Source organism: Apus apus, chromosome 4 (assembly GCF_020740795.1).
Source record: "Apus apus isolate bApuApu2 chromosome 4, bApuApu2.pri.cur, whole genome shotgun sequence".
Classification (NCBI taxonomy): Eukaryota; Metazoa; Chordata; class Aves; order Apodiformes; family Apodidae; genus Apus; species Apus apus.
Genome location: NC_067285.1, coordinates 27,855,455 through 27,872,859, shown reverse-complemented (window position 1 = coordinate 27,872,859; position 17,405 = coordinate 27,855,455). Strand labels below are relative to the sequence as shown.

The 17,405-nt window shown below is 39.2% G+C and overlaps 1 protein-coding gene across 1 annotated transcript in view; it reads right to left on the bottom strand.

Annotated features, from left to right (window-relative positions):
• CHAT (choline O-acetyltransferase) overlaps positions 1-17,405 on the bottom strand; it is a 33,373-nt gene that overhangs the window by 15,444 nt on the left and 524 nt on the right. The window contains exons 2-7 of the mRNA XM_051619800.1: positions 14,117-14,261; positions 11,831-12,022; positions 9,529-9,647; positions 8,048-8,101; positions 5,181-5,361; positions 4,110-4,287 (exon numbers count right to left, since the gene is read on the bottom strand). Of these exons, the coding sequence (XP_051475760.1) occupies positions 4,110-4,287; positions 5,181-5,361; positions 8,048-8,101; positions 9,529-9,647; positions 11,831-12,022; positions 14,117-14,179 (787 nt within the window). The 5' untranslated portion in view covers positions 14,180-14,261. The remainder of the gene's footprint in view (positions 1-4,109; positions 4,288-5,180; positions 5,362-8,047; positions 8,102-9,528; positions 9,648-11,830; positions 12,023-14,116; positions 14,262-17,405) is intronic.

The window sequence follows — 17,405 nt, the reverse complement described above, 5'->3', positions numbered from 1 at the left end:
CATTAAAATCCTTTTCTGGACAAGGAACAGCAGGTCCCATTTTGTTTCAATGTTCTTCTATTAAAACCATTCTCTGTCTCTGGTCCCTGGTCATTTCTTCTCCTTTAGAGAAATAAGGCCTGGACTAGGTTTATTGCCTACATGAGACAACATCTGTGGATGAGGTAATGAGGTTTAGTTTTTGAACATGGTATTGCCAAAACCATGGGTTGCCACACTCAGTTTCATTCCTATCACTAGTGTACTGCTGAACGAAATGGACTTTTTCTGGCTCTTTCTCTGTTTCTTTTCCCTGTCCTGTCACTCTTGCTTGTACAGGTGGACTACAAAGGCTATTTTTACATCATCCTCAGTGCTTTCCTCCCTATTAATGGTGTATTTATGCATTGCTTTTTTTCTCAGTTTCTTTAACTGAGAAATATGATGCTAAAGTTTTGTTTCCTTCTGAGGGTCACTTTGAGGTGTAAGAAATATTTGTGAGCTTTTAATTAATACAGCTCCTAATTGAAAGGATAAAAGTGTGGAACCTATAATAAGAACTTGTTTTATTTAAAAGCATATAACATCATTAATTGCTCTTAAATGCTTGTTAACAAGATCAGAGAAAAAAGGGCTTTCAAATATAAACTTAAACTTCCTTCCATTATTAACAGATTAGTTTTCATCTGCTAGTTTTGCTACGTTTTGGTGACAAAGTTTTTGTTTCAGATTTGAATTCAGCTTGATTAAAACTTTCAAGTCTGTACTAAGTTCAAATCTGTATTCAATTAGCCAAAATAATGGAAAAAATACTTAATATTAAAACATTCCAATTTGCCTTTGAAATATGGAGTCATTTCAAAATGTGCATATTTTTAATGCTTGCAAGTATGAAAAGTAGCTTGATCCTCTGGAAGAAGAGCATTTTTCAAAGTAAGAAAAAATTTACCTTTGCAAAATGAGTAACATAGGCTAGTGAAGAGCCAGAAAAAGCCCCCAAACCATATGCTTGTTATCCTTCAGCTTTATTCTCCAGATGCTGTGTAGTTAAAAAAGAGCGTAAATATGCAAGAAATGAAAAAAGGTGCCAAGAGAAGGAGAGGCAAGTGATAGTAGTGGCTGAAAAGGAAGAGAGGGAGCTGTGGCTTCTTGCAGGTTATGATAAGGTATATCTATTGCTGTCAGTCAGCTTCTGTGAGGGTGCATTGGCAGCCATGGGCCCAAGTGGTGGGGTGGCCAGCCTGACGTGCAGGCTGCATGGAGGCCTAGCATGTTGTCCTCCCTCACCCACAGAAATACAGTCCTAGGAAAGGCACCTGGTATTCCTGCCAGCTCCTACACATACTTGAGCCAGGAGACTGTAATTGATGGGGCATGCAGATAGTTCGAACTTTCTGCCAGTGATCTGTGCCATGTGAAACACTGTTGTCCCTATGAACTGTCTTCAGAAACATTCAGAAGCTTTATAAAGAAGACAACATGTCCCTGTCCTCTTGGCTGTAAAGCTCTTGTAATACCTGACACTTGCTGGACTGACCATACTTGTCAGTACCCATTGATAGTCTGTGTACGCAGTGCAAAGGTTTAAAAGATTCTTGTGAATGGAAGTTGTCCTGTATACATCAGCTGCTGGTATTAGTGGACAGGCACCTTCAAGGAAAAACTGCTTGGAGAGTGATTTACAAACTGCTCACAGCTTGCTAAGTGTTCTGCTTTATGTGGTCTGATAGATTTATATATATTTCATTGTGGCTGCTGCCCACACATCTTTGACAGATATGAAGCCCTTATTCTGACATACAGCTTCAGGGTATCTTGAGTCTAGGTACTAGAGTGAGTAAAATTAATCTCTGCTAGAAACAGAAAGGTAGAGGAAAGATGCCCTTACAGAAAGAGACCTGTTCAGCGAGCTGATCAACACTGAAAAAATTATCATGTAAAGCAGGCAATGAATTGCACAAGAACTCATGAAATGTGACTTGGGATGGAAAAGAAATATTTCCAGAAAAAGCTGAAATGGAGAAGTATGAGAAGCCTAAAGCTCTGCAAGACATTTCTTGTCCTCCTTCCTTTCTAATGCACACATTTGCATGGAATTGTCCAGCTAGCTTTTGGTTAGCTGGGGTTTTTGGTTTTTTTTTTGTTTGGTTTTGTTTTGTTTTAAAGAAAAATATGAGAAGACAGTTTTGAATCAAATTCAGATATAGTATCAGACTGCAGCCCTTTTAGAGTAAGAATTCACTTCCTGTACTTAGGAGAATTAGTTCTGCAGCCTGAATGCATTCAAAATACTGAATGTGTTTATAAATTAGTGATGACTGGGTTTATTACAATTTTTTTTTTAAATTTTCACACCTAAAGATCTATCCTCTACTTGTAGGTCTGTGCAGGCCCATATATCTCCTTCATAACCTCTGTAAAGCACTGCATACATCATCTTTGTCCTGATGGACATCCCGCCTGGATGCCTTCCTGTGTGATGTACTCTAGGTGACCCTGCTCTGGCAGGGGGGTTGGACTAGATGATCTTTCGAGGTCCCTTCCAACCCCTAGGATTCTATGATTCTATGATTCTATGAAGAATCCTCTCTTTCCAGCCCCTACAGAAGAGCTGTGGAGTGACCCCTTCCACCTCAAACTGCTTCACTAGAGGCTTTTGTCTTCCTCAGTTATTGTTGCATGAACATTTCACCAGAGATAGGAAAGAAAAAAGGGCTGTTAATAACAGTGTATCCATGTGTAACAGCAATGCATTATATAGAGGAGCTGTGCTAATACAAGTGGTCTAGATAGGATTCCTGCTTTGATTAGAGAAGGCTCACATCACGGTGCTGTAATATTTGCTAGTGCAGAATCAGCATAAGTGAGTTGGTTTGCTTCTTCCTTAAAATGAGTATTTTGGCAAATGCCAGACAATCAAAAAACACTATAGAGATGGTTCTGCTAGTTTTTGTGGATTTGTCTTTTTTTCTTTAGAATTATATAGGTTTACAAAGATGATCTTGATGCAGGTTTCAAGGTATTCACTGTTTTACTCAAAGGCATGGCATGAAAATAAATAACTAGGTGTTTATCTCAGTTTTCATTAAATTAAGGTATATATTTTTTTTCCTTCTTTAAAAGGAAAGATGAGGAGGGAAAAGTCTGAAGATGAGACTGTACCACGTAATAGTGCTGTAATAATGTCCAACACTGTGTGTCTGTGTGTTTGTCTATGAAAATATATTATAAGCACCGATAAACTCAGAAAAGAAAGGGGAAGATCATCCTTGGGGTGGTAGACACATTTTGATGCTATCTGAAACTCTTGTATAATCCAGGGCATTGGTAAAACTGTAGTATTTTCTGTAGCATTATTGAACTTGGGATAAAGACATGAGTGACCATTTTTTTTCAGGAGGGAAAAATGAATACGTAAGTAATCTAAGGTGTCAAAAAGAGTTTTTTACATCACTTAGCTTCAGGGTAAAAGATATAAGGTGTGAAGTGATAGAGGTGACTAATCCCACCCTTATTTTAAGCTTTTTCAAAGTCGGGCATTTGCTTTCAGACTCCAAGACAGATAAAGGCTGCCTGTTGTTGGAAGAGAGAGAGAAGTATTCCCAGATAATAACTGGTGTCACTTTTCTTAGATACTTACTGAAGATTCAGATGAATGTGGACTGGTACTTTCTATTTTTCTCTGTTGACTAGAGAGTACACAACTAGATGTTTAACTTGAAGATGCCTTTGTTAGATGAGATTAAAAAATGTCTAATAGTTGCCAAAAGCTAGGAGGATACATCATTCCTATTGTTACAAAATGGATGTGAAGAAAGAGACAAATCACAAACTTTGATGCAATGTAATTTATGTCACGAAAAACAGAGAATGGGGTGAGAGCTATTTACATGGTGTAACAAACATACATAGCCAAAGGGTCAAACCATACCTGCTGCTTCCCTGGTAAACACACATCTGAACCCTTACAGCTATTGAGTTTCCTCCTAGTAGAAAAATTTAGCAGTGAGGTTGCACATTCAGTCCTATATTTGCTGTAATGTTCACTCCCAGCAAAGAAATGTGATGATGGTGAGGATGAAGAGAAGGAAGATGATTTAGAAGAGAAAGCTGAGGTTGCTGCTGCTAACCTTTCATAAGGATTGTCCTGGCCTCTGCCCACTCTGTTCTTCCATCTGTTGTCAGCAGGCCAATTGGAGGCAGCATTTCCTCTTGATTCTCAGCCATTTTGGCTATTTTTCGTAACTGAGTGAAAAGATCTCCTTCACTCAGTCGACGGAAATTAATGACAACATCCAAAACAAAAAACTGCAAAAAAATACAGAAGTCAGAACAGTCACAGATGCGTTGGACCCTTAGTGGTCCAACATTTTGCTTTTGCCTGGGTAGGTGTTGATGTGCAGAAGTCCTGCTTGGAGAGTCAGGCCTGCAGACAATAGAGCACAAAACCGATGCCAGTTGCTATAGGGGAGTTACATTGTGTATTGGGCTCAAATAAAGCATGTTATTTGAATAAGTTTAAGAAATCCTGAAGAGATAAAATCAGAAATTATGTAAGTAATTTCCATGGTATTATTTGTTTAAAAATAACATACAGGATCTAGAGAATTTTTATTTGAGATGAAGGGACCACTGGGCCCTCATTCCAAAGGCGCCTGCAGGCATAGCTCCAATACTACAAATAGTCAAGCTGGGCTATAACATGCTCTGACCAGCCAATATACTCTGTTTCTTGACTGCATTTATTAGTTGGAGCAGATTCATTCTGATGCTGTACCTAAGCTAACTTCTTCAGGCATAACTTATGCCACCATCCCATGCAGAGGGTCCTGTATGCCATGCGTTGTGTGCCAATACTTGACCGTCAAGAGAAAAGCATTTCCAGTGAATGCAGTCTAAATTTTTTTTTTCTTGGTGGTTTCATCTCTGTTTAATAAACATTTTTGTTTGAATGAGAAAGCAAATGAATTCTGCAACATTCCTCCTTTCTGCATCACTGTACTTGGAACATAATGTGGGCTAAGGACAAAAATGCTGCAGAAGCATCTTTTGGAAATACTGACAGCAAATTCTTGGTAAGAAGTGAGCTCATACGTAGCATGCTAATTGTGTTTCTGAACAGTGATTAGATTAGGCTCTCTTGAGTGAATTTAAGCAAAATAAGAAATATAGAAAGGTATAAAAAAAGAACACTCATTTACCTGATTGTTACATGCAACAATGATGTGCTCTGGTTCTGGCATTACGCTGCTTTTCTGGGCCACAAGGGTATCTTTGGTATGTCCTGGAAGACGATAGGAAGAAAAGAGTCCATAGTATTGCTTCATACAGAGAGGATGACCGGACAGCTGTCCACGAGCAAAATCAACAGGTAAAGCATGGCTGGAGAGAGAGAAAGAGAAAAAGCCAGAGGAAAAGAGGGGAAGGAGGGAAGAGAGAGACAGAAAGGAAAAGAAATCTAATCTGTCCTTTGTTCTGTTACAATTAGATCAGGTATAACATAAATTGAATAATAAAATGAGATTACAGTATAAGGGAAATAGATGAATTCCCATACCAAAGTTAAATACATCATTCCTGGCAGCTTCATGCATACTCATTAAGCAATTGCATTATCATCTCGCAGAAACTGAAAGAATAGCAGGTCACAAGCAACTTCGCAGTGTGTATGGGAAGTCTGCCTAGATGGGACCCCAGAAGCTTGCCAGGATGGAAGTCAGTAGAACAGCTGGGAAGACATAGCACTTAAAAAAAAGTACTAGTGAAATTTGCTACAAAGTACAGTGGCCCTGTACTGTGCGGAGTGGTAAAAGAGCATGAGAGAGGGTCTTGCCTGATGAACAGGAAGGGTTAGGGCCATACTGAGGGCATTCCAGTTTTCCAAAGCCTCGTTTATGTGCTAATCCTTACTTAGACCTATGGGGGACTGAGTGCTGAAAACTTACTCAGTTTTTATTGGATGGCATGCAAAAACAATACCTCCTAAAAGGCATCTTTTGTGGCCAGAAAAAAAAGTTATCACAATTATGATTATGGATTGTAAAATACCCCTCTGACAATGCATCAGGAAATAATGGTGCTGTCACCTGGGAGAGGCTGCAGAGACCACAGGAGCAAGAGTATCTTGTGGTGCAGAGGTTTTCCCTCGGCAAAAGACGACTAAGCTTTCAGCTTGCCCAAGAAAGGCAAAGCACACAAGGAGGGTTACTGTCACACAGCTGATACACAGTAATGTTTCATACTAGTTAATCTTGTTTCACTGTCTCTTTAGAACTGTTGCAGTTCTAAACCAGGGATAGTCACTTTTGTTCCTGGCTCTAAAATCCTGTTATCACTTATTTCATTGTATAGGTGCACTTTTTTTTTTTTTTTCCTTTATCAGCAAACCCAGGTAATTAGTGTTCATCTTCTCTCACATTTTGCATAATGCAGAAATTTCTTTATATTTAACAGAATTTGAAAGATAATATTGATCAAAAAGGATGGAATAGCATGGAAGATTTAGGTAAGATGATCTGTAATTACAGCAGTTAAGAAAGGGGTTATTAAGTCTGAATGATGGCACAAGAAAATCTTGTACTGGTTTAGGAAATGTCTATCTCAGATTTTCTAACTCATTTAAAAAAGGTAGGCTTTGTTTGAAATATTTAGTGGTGGCAAATGCATGGAATATCTGCCCAGTTAAAACTAAATGTTTTGGCTGAAATATTATGCATCTGCATGTGGGATGGTCCCAGGAAAACTAGCAGTATACTTTGTAGTAGGAGTCTGTAACAGCAACCAGGAACTGAAAATGTTACAATTATTATGTCCTCATAATTATATAGAATGGGTGATAAGCAACCAGTAATAAGAACATGAGGACAGAGTAGTGAGGATTTAAATCATTATTGATTTAAGGCAAGCAGACCTGATCACAAGGAGTCTTTGGATTTAGAGTAGCAAGGCCAAAATAATTAGAATTTAAATTATCCTTTGAACAACATAGTTTATGTCATCTCAGATGTTGTCACATAGAAATGCAACAAACTATATTAGCATGCAATAATACTTCACAGAATGCCAGTGCCGGTGTATGCAGTTGCATGGCATATCTTGGGCAAAAACGTGTCTGTAAATAAATACCTCTTCTGTAGTTTCTGAGTAGTTGTCAGACTTTTGAAGTTAAAAATTAAACAGCCTCTTCCTCTTCCTTTTATCTAATTCATAGATGATAGGGACTTTATTGTTTGATTATGGACTTAGCCTTCCTCATCCAAATAAGTATTGGTTAAAGCATACCACATAGGGTTCTTGTATTTCCAGACAGGAAAATGACCCTTTCCCTACTATGGTGCAGTTGCTGTTCTGCTTGGGTCTCCACTGTTTCTAATTCTTTGGTGAGCAGAAATTTCAGCAGTAAACTTGCAACATACTAGGTGGGATTAAGAAGTGCTATGTAAAATGCTGTTTGGAGCTACCTCATAGATGACTTAAAGAATAATTAATTTCCCCTGTGCTTATATACAGAAAATAACAATGGCATAAGTAACTACTTATGTTTAGTAGCCAATTAACCCACCTGTCTGTGGTGAGGCTTCCTTCTCCTGGTGTGGGGCACATTCTTTCTTTTTTGGGGGGAGGGAGACAGGAGGACTAAGGTTCTAATTGGAGGGTGCAATACATGGAGGGGGTGCAGCACCCTGGCAGATGTCTGATGCCAGGGAAGATGTGCAGTCTGTGTAACAGCAGTGCTGCTGCTCTTTGGGTGTGGGGAACACAGACTTCCTGGTGTGGTCTCCATAGCTCTGTTAGGCAGATTGCGTGTGTCCATTGGGCTGTACTATGTGTGCTGGAGTGATGACTACCAGACGTCAAAAAGGATCCTTCTCCAACTTGTTAGATTGCAGTAATAAAGCAGAAAATGCATAAGAAATTGCTGAAGCACTTGCCCTGAAACATGCTGGAGCCCCAGCCCTTCTAAATGGTGGAGAGGTGCAATGCAGCCTGACTTTGTGCATGTTAAACCACCCTTGAATCAGAAGCCCTGCAGATACTCAAGAAGCAGCTCTCCTTCCAAGCTACTTACGTGTCCAGTAAAGCTTTATAGTCTTGCACTCCTGAAATGAGATTGGCGGCAAACCTGCAAGTAGCAGATAAAAGTGATGATATCAGTCTTTTGTCATTTGGCAACACTGGGCTGTTTCTGAGAGACAGAGGAGAGCCTGAATGACAGATGACACAACATAAGGAGAGGAAGTCTTCTGGCTTGGCAAGAAGAACCCCTTTTTCCCCCACCCAAAACCTAAATTAATGTCAAGAGAAATATGGAATCCTAGAGATGGTCCCTTCAAATGGTTAAACAGACTACCACAGGAGGAAGCCTGAAAGCATTTATTTAGAGAACGGGAGCAGAAGCTGAATATTTAATAGAATCCTTAACATGAGTTTCAATGTCAGTACTCATAAGCTGTCCCATTTATTAGAGTACTTCTTGTCCTAAGCAGATACCTTTCCACAGAGCTGCAGACAGGTGTACTATTTCTTGACACTGTCCATCTGTACTGTGTCTGAATGGGAGGCTCTGAGAAAAATATCTTCTTGTTAAAGCAGGTGCATTAGAAAATGCAAAGTGGAGGTTTTTCAAAAGGTGTGTTCACAGTGAATTTACTCAGTAATTAATGGAAGAATTTATAGTTATATTAAAAAAAAAAAAAACAGACTGGCCATCTATGCAAAATGTTAAAATAACACACATCAGCCTCAAGGTTCTGTCTGTTTTATAATAGCATAAATTCACATGCAGTTAATTCTTTCAGTAATGAGCAACTAGAGAGTGCTAAAAGCAAAGAGGAAAACTGAACTATATGAAGGTAGATTTTATTTGGTTTACTGTTTTAAAAGGAGAATATGTTTTGGCAAAGGCTGAAGAATGGAATCCTTTTTTTAAGGGTGTCTGGAGAGGTATATTCTGTGCTTGGCTACTTTCTTACCTTTTCAGATTTTAAATTATTGTAATTGCTCACAATAGCTCAAAGGAGAAAGGTCAGTTCAGGGCTGGGAAGAACAGGCCTGAAAGGAAGCAGTGTTCTTGGGGAGGAATGATTTCTGATTCTTCGATCCCCTGTGTTCCTAGTGCCCTTTCAGGGCACCAGAAAGCAACAATTTAAAGCTAGCATGGCCTTTTCAGTTTGCAGGGTGGCTACAGGTCGCAGTTATGGCATGTTAAATATTATTTTCCTTTAAACAATATGTCAGAAATAGTTTTTTTTTCCATCGCAAAATGGTTCACTTGAATTATACAACAAAAGCTTTGCAAATATTCCTTTAAAAGTTATAAATCCCATTACAATTTTTTTCATGCAATAATGTAACAGTAATGACACTTTCATTTCTGAATATCAGTAGGAGTAACCCCAGAAACACTGCCCTCTGTCAGCTGGCCTAGTAGGAAATAATTTAATGGTTACAGCCCTTAGTTTTTAATGAAAGATGATTGTCTTTTTGCAAAAGCAGTATATTTAAAATAGTCTTTCATTTACCAAAAGCTGCAAAGTCGTAGTACATTACCTCAGCTGGTCATTTACATCCTTGAAATACTGACGAGCAAAGATAATTGCTGGGCTGGAATTGACTGGAAGAGCTAGCCGGTTGTTGAGGTACATGTCATCCAGCCAGTAGTTAAACACCTAAGGGAAGAAGACATGAAATCTTACAGCTATGAAGAACACGTGGAAAGGTAGTCTGGGTATGAGGGAAGAGTGCTTGGTGCTCCTGGTGTCAGACATGGGCTCTGATTAATGGAGCTGCTAAGCATTTTCATTCTGGGCTTTGTGACCTCAGTTCAGCTAAAATCAGCCGCAATTCCATAATCCTGTTTTTCAGTCAATGGCAATTTACAGTGTGTTCCAGTAAAAAGTAAACAAACTCTGTATTGTGGTGGCTTGGGTATTTTATTGCTTGCTTCTCTCTACAATAAAAAAAATTTGAGTACAACATCCTAACTGCTGATGCTTGAATAGTGAAAGGATATATTTGAGATGGATAGAGTTTTACTAGTGATGGCTTTCTTCAGGGGGCTTCAACTATTTGTCAATGATGCCAAGGTGCTCTGCTTTTAGCCATCAGACACTGTCCTGTAGCAAGACAGGGTGGGAAAGTAATATCCCAAGCCTAATGGTTCAGTCCTGAAGATACTGGCATGTGGCTAGGGCCCCTGGAGAATTTCCTATGTCCACTGACACAAATGTAGATTACTGATGCTTGACCCAGACAGACATTAAATTTCTAACCATTTTTATGGAAAACAGAGATGTATGCTAATCATACTTCTTTATATCTGAGCAGAGTTTTAAGAATAATTATTTGGAAAATTGAGATTTTTATACAAAGGTCTTTCTGAGTTTAGAGGGCATGCTTTGCATATAGGAACTATAAACAACAACTAAATTATGCAGAAATAACTATGAAGGCATGCATCAGTTGAAAAAGTTTTCCTCTGAGATATTTAATTGCTGTTAGAACAGATGCTTCCCCCACAGTCTCTGGAGTCTTCAGGAGAACAGACTAGAGCTGTACACCCAGCAAGTTAGATTAAAAATAAAAACACTTCTAGTTTATAATAAGAATTGTATTTCATTTTAATAGCCAGTGTTTCGAGTTGAGACACTTCAGAAAATGCTGATACATCCTTCCTCTATAATTCTTATGATGTAAGTGGTTACATGAAGAGTGGTTTCCTGGAACACTATTTGTTATCAAGAACACTATTTAAGCAATTGCTAATTTAGCCACCAAAACCATGATGTTATACGATAAGAATAACAGAATGAGGTTGGGTGGCATTTAGTGAATCCCTCAGACTATGTCAACAAGTAGCTCAGAAATTATGCACTGCTTTTAAATTAAAAGCACTGCCAGTACTGTAGCCGTTCTTGCTGACGAACAGCAATGTGATGGAGCTTTCTTGCAGGTCACACAACTGAAAAGTTAAGGGAGAACCACACTTCACTGACATCAGTAGCAAGCCTGCAGGATTTCACTATATCTCTGAAACCATTCAGTGTCTCTCTTCCTTGCTGAGATGGAAAGCCTTCAATAAAATAAATGTTCCTAGTTTTCAGGTGCCATATTCTAATATGTTTAATGCAGGCAGGATGAACTGTGACTTTGTGGAATGATAAAATCTAGCTATGGCTTATTTAATTTTCCTGCCTCAGGAAGCAGAAAGCTGGACTTTTTAAAAGGTTGAGGTCTCAGCATGGTCTGTGTGGTGTGTGTCTCTATATATATATATATGTATACATGTGTGTGTATTCAGTAAAGTAAGTATCTCTGGGGAACTACATTGGTATGCTGTGACAATGAATTGCAAATAATAGTTCGATTTGAAAAGAGTAATTCTTATCCTAAAGTATGCAATTTCAGAATAATTTGACTGGATCAGAGCTTTGGCTAGATGGGTATGCAAGGCACTTCTTATAGCTTTATCAGAAAACATTTTTCATTTTGATAAAAACTCTAAATCCTGTTCTTAAAGGGAAAGGAAGAAACTGCATCCTATTTGGTCTATATAGTGCTTCCTACAGGTGGAGCTAACAGTTGTGTGCATGCCCTTAAGGTACATCAATTCCTTCATTTATGTCAACAAACTAGTGATCTGAAAACATAATAATGACATGGATTTTGACATAATTTGAAAATTCTAGCCTAATATGTCAGAAATATTAATTCCTTTTGGTGGAATCTGATGTGACCCCTGTTTGCATTAACCCACCAGAGAAGGCAGTGATCACATAGAGAACATCACAAAGAGTTTATAAATGAGTACCATCCAACATCAGAATAATTTTTCTCATCTGCATTTGCTTACCCAGTTCGTTGTCTTTTCCCTTCTTTCCTCAAGGATTTGCTGCAAGGATTCCCCCAGGCCTCCCGCAATTCCAAATTTCTCCACTATGACCTTGGTCTTTCTAAATTGCTCCTCTGGCACCAGGTGTTTCATGCACTGTAGGTACATGCATAAGGTCTGTTGCAGTGGTGGGACTGGAAGTTTTGGCACTGTCTGATCATTGTAAAAAAATAAATTAGTGAGTAATTCTACTTGTTCCCAAAATGTTATCTTTTTTTAAATTATTATTATTTTTTATTTATTCTGTTGCTGATTGATATATTGCAACCCTTTTAAAATCTATTTATGCTGTTTTATCAGTTGAGATGCCTGACTACTGCAAATGTAATTAAGGCACTTCAATGGAGTTTCATTGGGTCTTAAAGTGCTTGGATTTTAGGATACAACATGAAGTTGTGTATAATACTGAAGCAGTGGTGCCTCTCAGTAGCTCTATTTGTTGGCCGTTAGCCAGTGAGGTTTTCAAATTGATACATCAGGAAATTAGTGGAAAACAGGAGAATATTCCTTGGTAAACAATCTAGAAATCCTAGGACAAACAGTCAGAGAGGCATGATACAAGCATATAGTCTGAGCTGTACTCTAGGAAATCTTCAGATACCTTAGAGCATAATAAAATAATGCAGTATGAGAAGGTATTTAATTAGTAAAGAAGTGCATTGAGCTTTTGATCAGTAAAACTTATGGGTTAATGCTTGTCTGATGTATGACTGTTTATTAAATTGCAGGAATAGAAGAAGTGCAGGTCTATCTGTTTATTAGCACTGACTACACACAATCTTCAATAAACCTGTGTTTTACCCTGCCAAAACTCTGCTGTTGGCCAGTCTTGAACCCTCCTAAAAGGCTTGATTAAACATTTCTGCTTATCCATATTTTATTCTGTTTTAAGCAGGAAGCCAATAGTATCTGGGAAGAAAACAATCTCATGCAATCCATGCAATTATACCTCCTTTCTTTTTTAATGTAGAACTAACCAAGTGAAGTGTTATTAGTAATTTAGAAGCCAGAGGAATTACAGGGACAGTGGGAAAATCAAGCAAAGAAGTAATACATAAAAGACTGGGAAATTACAAGAGGCTGTGATGCTCTAAGCATGGTTCCTTGGGGAGCTAGACATGTCTACCAGTTGAGAAATGGTCATCTAATTCAGCTATGCTTACCTATTAGTGATTAGTGTAGACCATAAACTTCAAGGGAGTTTATTTCTCTAATTTGATTTTATCCTGTCTCCTAAAGTAGGTAAAGTCCAGATTTTTTTACTAGCTCCTGATGTAATAGACATTTCCACACAATGATGGGACCATAGCATTATTTTGGCTGGAAGAGATGTCAGTCACTTAGTCCCACCTGCCGCTCAGAGCAAGGCTAGCTGCAAACTCCTTTGCTAATGCATGCAGAGAGGAAGGGAGTGGAGGAAGTGCTCTGAACAGAAGGCAAGGAGTGGGTGTTCTCTGAGCTCAAATTCCAGCTCTGCCTTTTGACATCCACAGGAAAGTCAGGGCTACATTAGGTTTCCTGACCTAGAAGCAGAAGATTTTAGCTACTGATAAAAAGTGTCATAGGATAACCCATTATTAATGGAAATGCAAATCCAATTTAGCCTGTAATTCACCCTGGATCCTCAGAAATAAAAGAATGGTAGTTCTACAGTTTCAAGCCATGTTTAGTCAGTGCACATCTCTTCTGTCATTGATTTTTTGGTCAGTGGAAATAAATGTGCCAAATAGTACTACTTTTTGATATCTGGCTTTGGCCCTATCTTTCTGGGTAAGGCTACTGTACAGATTATGACTCTGCTTAAGAAAAAAAGCCCAAGAGGTAGACTACTTAGAGGCATACACATCTGGCTGCTTTTAAACCAGCTTAAGCATTAATCATATATAATAGTTTGATAGTTTGATACTATTAAGAAATGATTACATGCTATCTCTGACTGTGTAGTAATGCATCTGCTGTTGTGTAATAATATTTTGCTTACTGAAATACTTCATGGGATGTTGGGAGAAAAAGTGTGTTTGGATATGAGAAGTATTAATGTTACATCAAAGTTGCTGACTATAAACTGCTGCAGTATAAGTGGTGTTCCCGGAAATGAAGAAATCAGCACTGGAACAAGAGCTTGGTTTACAATTACTGTTTTCATATATGCTAATTTACAGCATTAAAAGCTTTTAAGTCATCAATATTGAACCATTCCTTTTTCCCTCTTTTTTTATTTTTGTTTTCCTAGAAGCAGTCACTTACTGTCTCATCTTTAGTGCATGTATCTTTTTCTTTCTTCTGCATGTTTTTTTCTAGGACAGGCATTCCTGCATTTCTTTTGATCGCTTTTGTTGAGGACAGAAATTGAAGCCACTTGGGGGCACTTATGGAGTCTCACACCTCAGTTCTGGAAATAGAAAAGATTTAAAGTCCAGTCAGTACCCATTACTTATAACAAGAATGTACATGGGGAGTATTCCCTGCGCAAGCATCCATAGAAGCTTCAGAATGCAAAACTGAAGAGAAATAGAAGTACAACATTCAAAAGTAGCAGAACTGAGCCCTGTGGAGATTTCTCTGACATTGTTTGTTTTGTTTTGCTATAAATTTCTTTATCTAGAACTATCTAATGCACATAAACGGTCCCTTCTCAGCATGGTTTATTTTGTCACTGTGATTTACTTTGCAATGCATTCTGCCGTGATCTGCATGCTTTGTATTACTCTTTTATTTGGATGTACTTTGGTCAACACAGGCAAGAGTGGTGTTGCAGTTTTCTACCTAAGGATCTTATATGCTCTCCCTTTACCTTGTTATATGAAAGCACCACAGTCTTTAAATGTATTTGTCATTGCTTGGATCCATGGGTGAAATCGGATGCCGTCATCTCTGTGTTGAAGCTGTGGAAGCTGTGGAAGGGAGCTTGGTGGAGACATGCTTTTGCCCCCCTGCAGGCTAGAAGCTTGCAGGGTGCCAGGGCTTTGAGGCATAGCTCTGGGCTGGGGGATCCTGTGAGCCTGCCTAGGTTGGCTAAGGGATGACTGGGAGGGGTGACATACACTGCATTTGAGCCACTTCTCACAGCAGTCTTTCTGAATAGCATGTACCTATCTAGGGAGATGGCTTCACCTGCCAGAAGTCATCTGTGACAGCAGATACTTCCACTTGTCTCTCTGGTATTGTGCTTATCCTTGTTTTCACTTCTAAAGATGCCATTTATTCCTTTTCTTATACAAGATTAGGCTATATGATACACACATTATTATTGCTGTGGGCTATAATAATGCCTACACCAAGCAGTTGTCCTTCAGTTACCCTGGTACAGCTAAAGCAGAGTAAGCTCTATCTGTGCAGTCAGATGTCTTTTTGTTCTGTTTTTTATTATTTACTTTTTTTTCCTAACTACCTTGCACTCTGTGTATGTAAAATATAAAAGACAACATGTGTTGATGGAGGAGCCTGAACTGTTGTTATGCAAACCACAAGGCTTCAGTATGCAAACTGCAAGGCTTGAGCAAACTTTGTATGTAGGCTTGCTACTATGACTTAATAACAATGTATCTCGCTAGCAAGCAAAACAAGACAGGATGTGCTTGGGCCTGTTAGCTGCAGTATCTGAGAGGTGTGCATCCTTTCAGAGCACATGTGCTCAAGACAAGAGGCAAAGGCTGGTTATGGTAAAGAAGACTCGCAGAAGATGGAGAGTCGTGAGAGACCCCCTGGCAGCCCTGCAGAGACCCCCTGGTGGCTCTGCATGAGAAGGAGAAGATAATGCAAATTAGTTTCAGGGATCTCCACACCTATTCAGAAAAGAGGCAGACACATCAATCATAAAAAGAGCTATGGCCCAACAGCACACTGAAGAACTTCCCCACCAATTGTAATTGCCAGACCTTCAGGACACTGCTGGTTCTGTGATGACTGTCTTGTCTTTTGCAATCTTTGATATTTCTGCTTCTTTCTTGAGCTTCCTTTTCTCTTATCTGCACCTAAGGCTGCTGTTGTGTAACTTCACTACAGTTTGGTGTGTATGTGACATGTGACCTTGTTTGTGTCTTAATTTCACCATTGGGATTATCTCAAATCTCCCTCAACCCAATAATGGATCGAGACAGTTGTTTTACCTAGAAAAGAACATCTTACTGCCCTCCTGAAACCCTTGGGACAATACATTCAGGGCACTTGAATTATTTCTACAACAGCTTTTAAGAACAATTGGGATAAAAGCTGATAGTGTATGAAAGTGAGATGAAGTTTTGTTTAGTGATGGGCAGGGATGTCTGTGCATTATTCCTTTCCTGAGGATTCAGCTTGGATATTTTAGCCTTGCAGCTTCAGCATGTCTCTGTCTATGTATATGTGATCACTCGCACCTTGTGTTGATCCTGTCCTCTCTCTGTCCTGCACCAGCTGCCAGTGGGGCCATGTGCTGTGAAGTAGGTTGTATAAGGTTGAGAGATGTCCCTGAGGCCCTGCAATGAGCCACACAGCAAACTCATGTTAATCTGTCATCTGCTCATGATTTCAACCCAGATGAGAGACTATTTCCCTCATGGAAATACCACATTAACCCGCTGCGCTGCTCTGCTCCCTCCCTCCCTCATGTGCTACACAGGTCTTATTACTTAGCTATGCACTCTACTCCTAGCAACACAGGCTCAAAGCACTTCAAATAGTGGACACGTCCTGTAATTCTTGGAAGACTGTAGCTTTCCCATTGTTTGTGGGCTGGCTCCAGCTTCTTACTTGCATTCCAATACAGAGCAGCCATTTTGTCTTCAGAGCCTCTAAAACTCTATTCATCTGAAGGAAGATTCCTGCAGGTATTCTCACTGAGACTTTTGTTCTTTCTTTCCTTATGTTTTTTGTCAAACTGCAATATGGAGTCACACTGACTACATGTCCATATTGCCTCTATGTCTGTGGAAATGCTACTAGTAACAGACTCACAGATCTGTAAAGTCAGTGTGAAAAAGCATTTAAGGATGGTAGCCTGAACTGCACTTTTCTCTGTCATGGGGATGAACTGAGGCTTTGTCTCTGGTTCAGGCATTAGCATCATGCCCAATCCTGTATATGCTTAATAAGGGACAAGGAAACTGACGTAAGAGAAAATCCTGCAGAAATTCAACATGACTTCAAACTTGTTTGCAGAAACGACTGTGAAGTGCATTGTCAAAGTTACTAGGCAAAGAAAACCCCAACAACAACAAAAACCCTAAAAATTAATCCTAGCTGTTTTTATTTACAGCTGGCTTAGCTGGAGGGCCAGGGTGACTAGTTTAGTAGAGTGGCTGTGAATTACAGCAGACTAGGGAGTCCAGTAGCCTTCCCCACAGCTCAAAGCAGCAGCTCAAATCCACAACAAAAGGCAATGATCTCTCTGTTGGTATATAGCAAAGAAGGGCTGAAATAAGCCCATGCACTTATACTTGAGTTCTCTATACGTTGTAGACTCTGGAAGGAGCTTGCACGACATAACGTTGTTGGGGCATTGCACTCAGCCCCCATCTATTCATCCTCACTCTGTGTTACCAGGAAGATAAGCTTT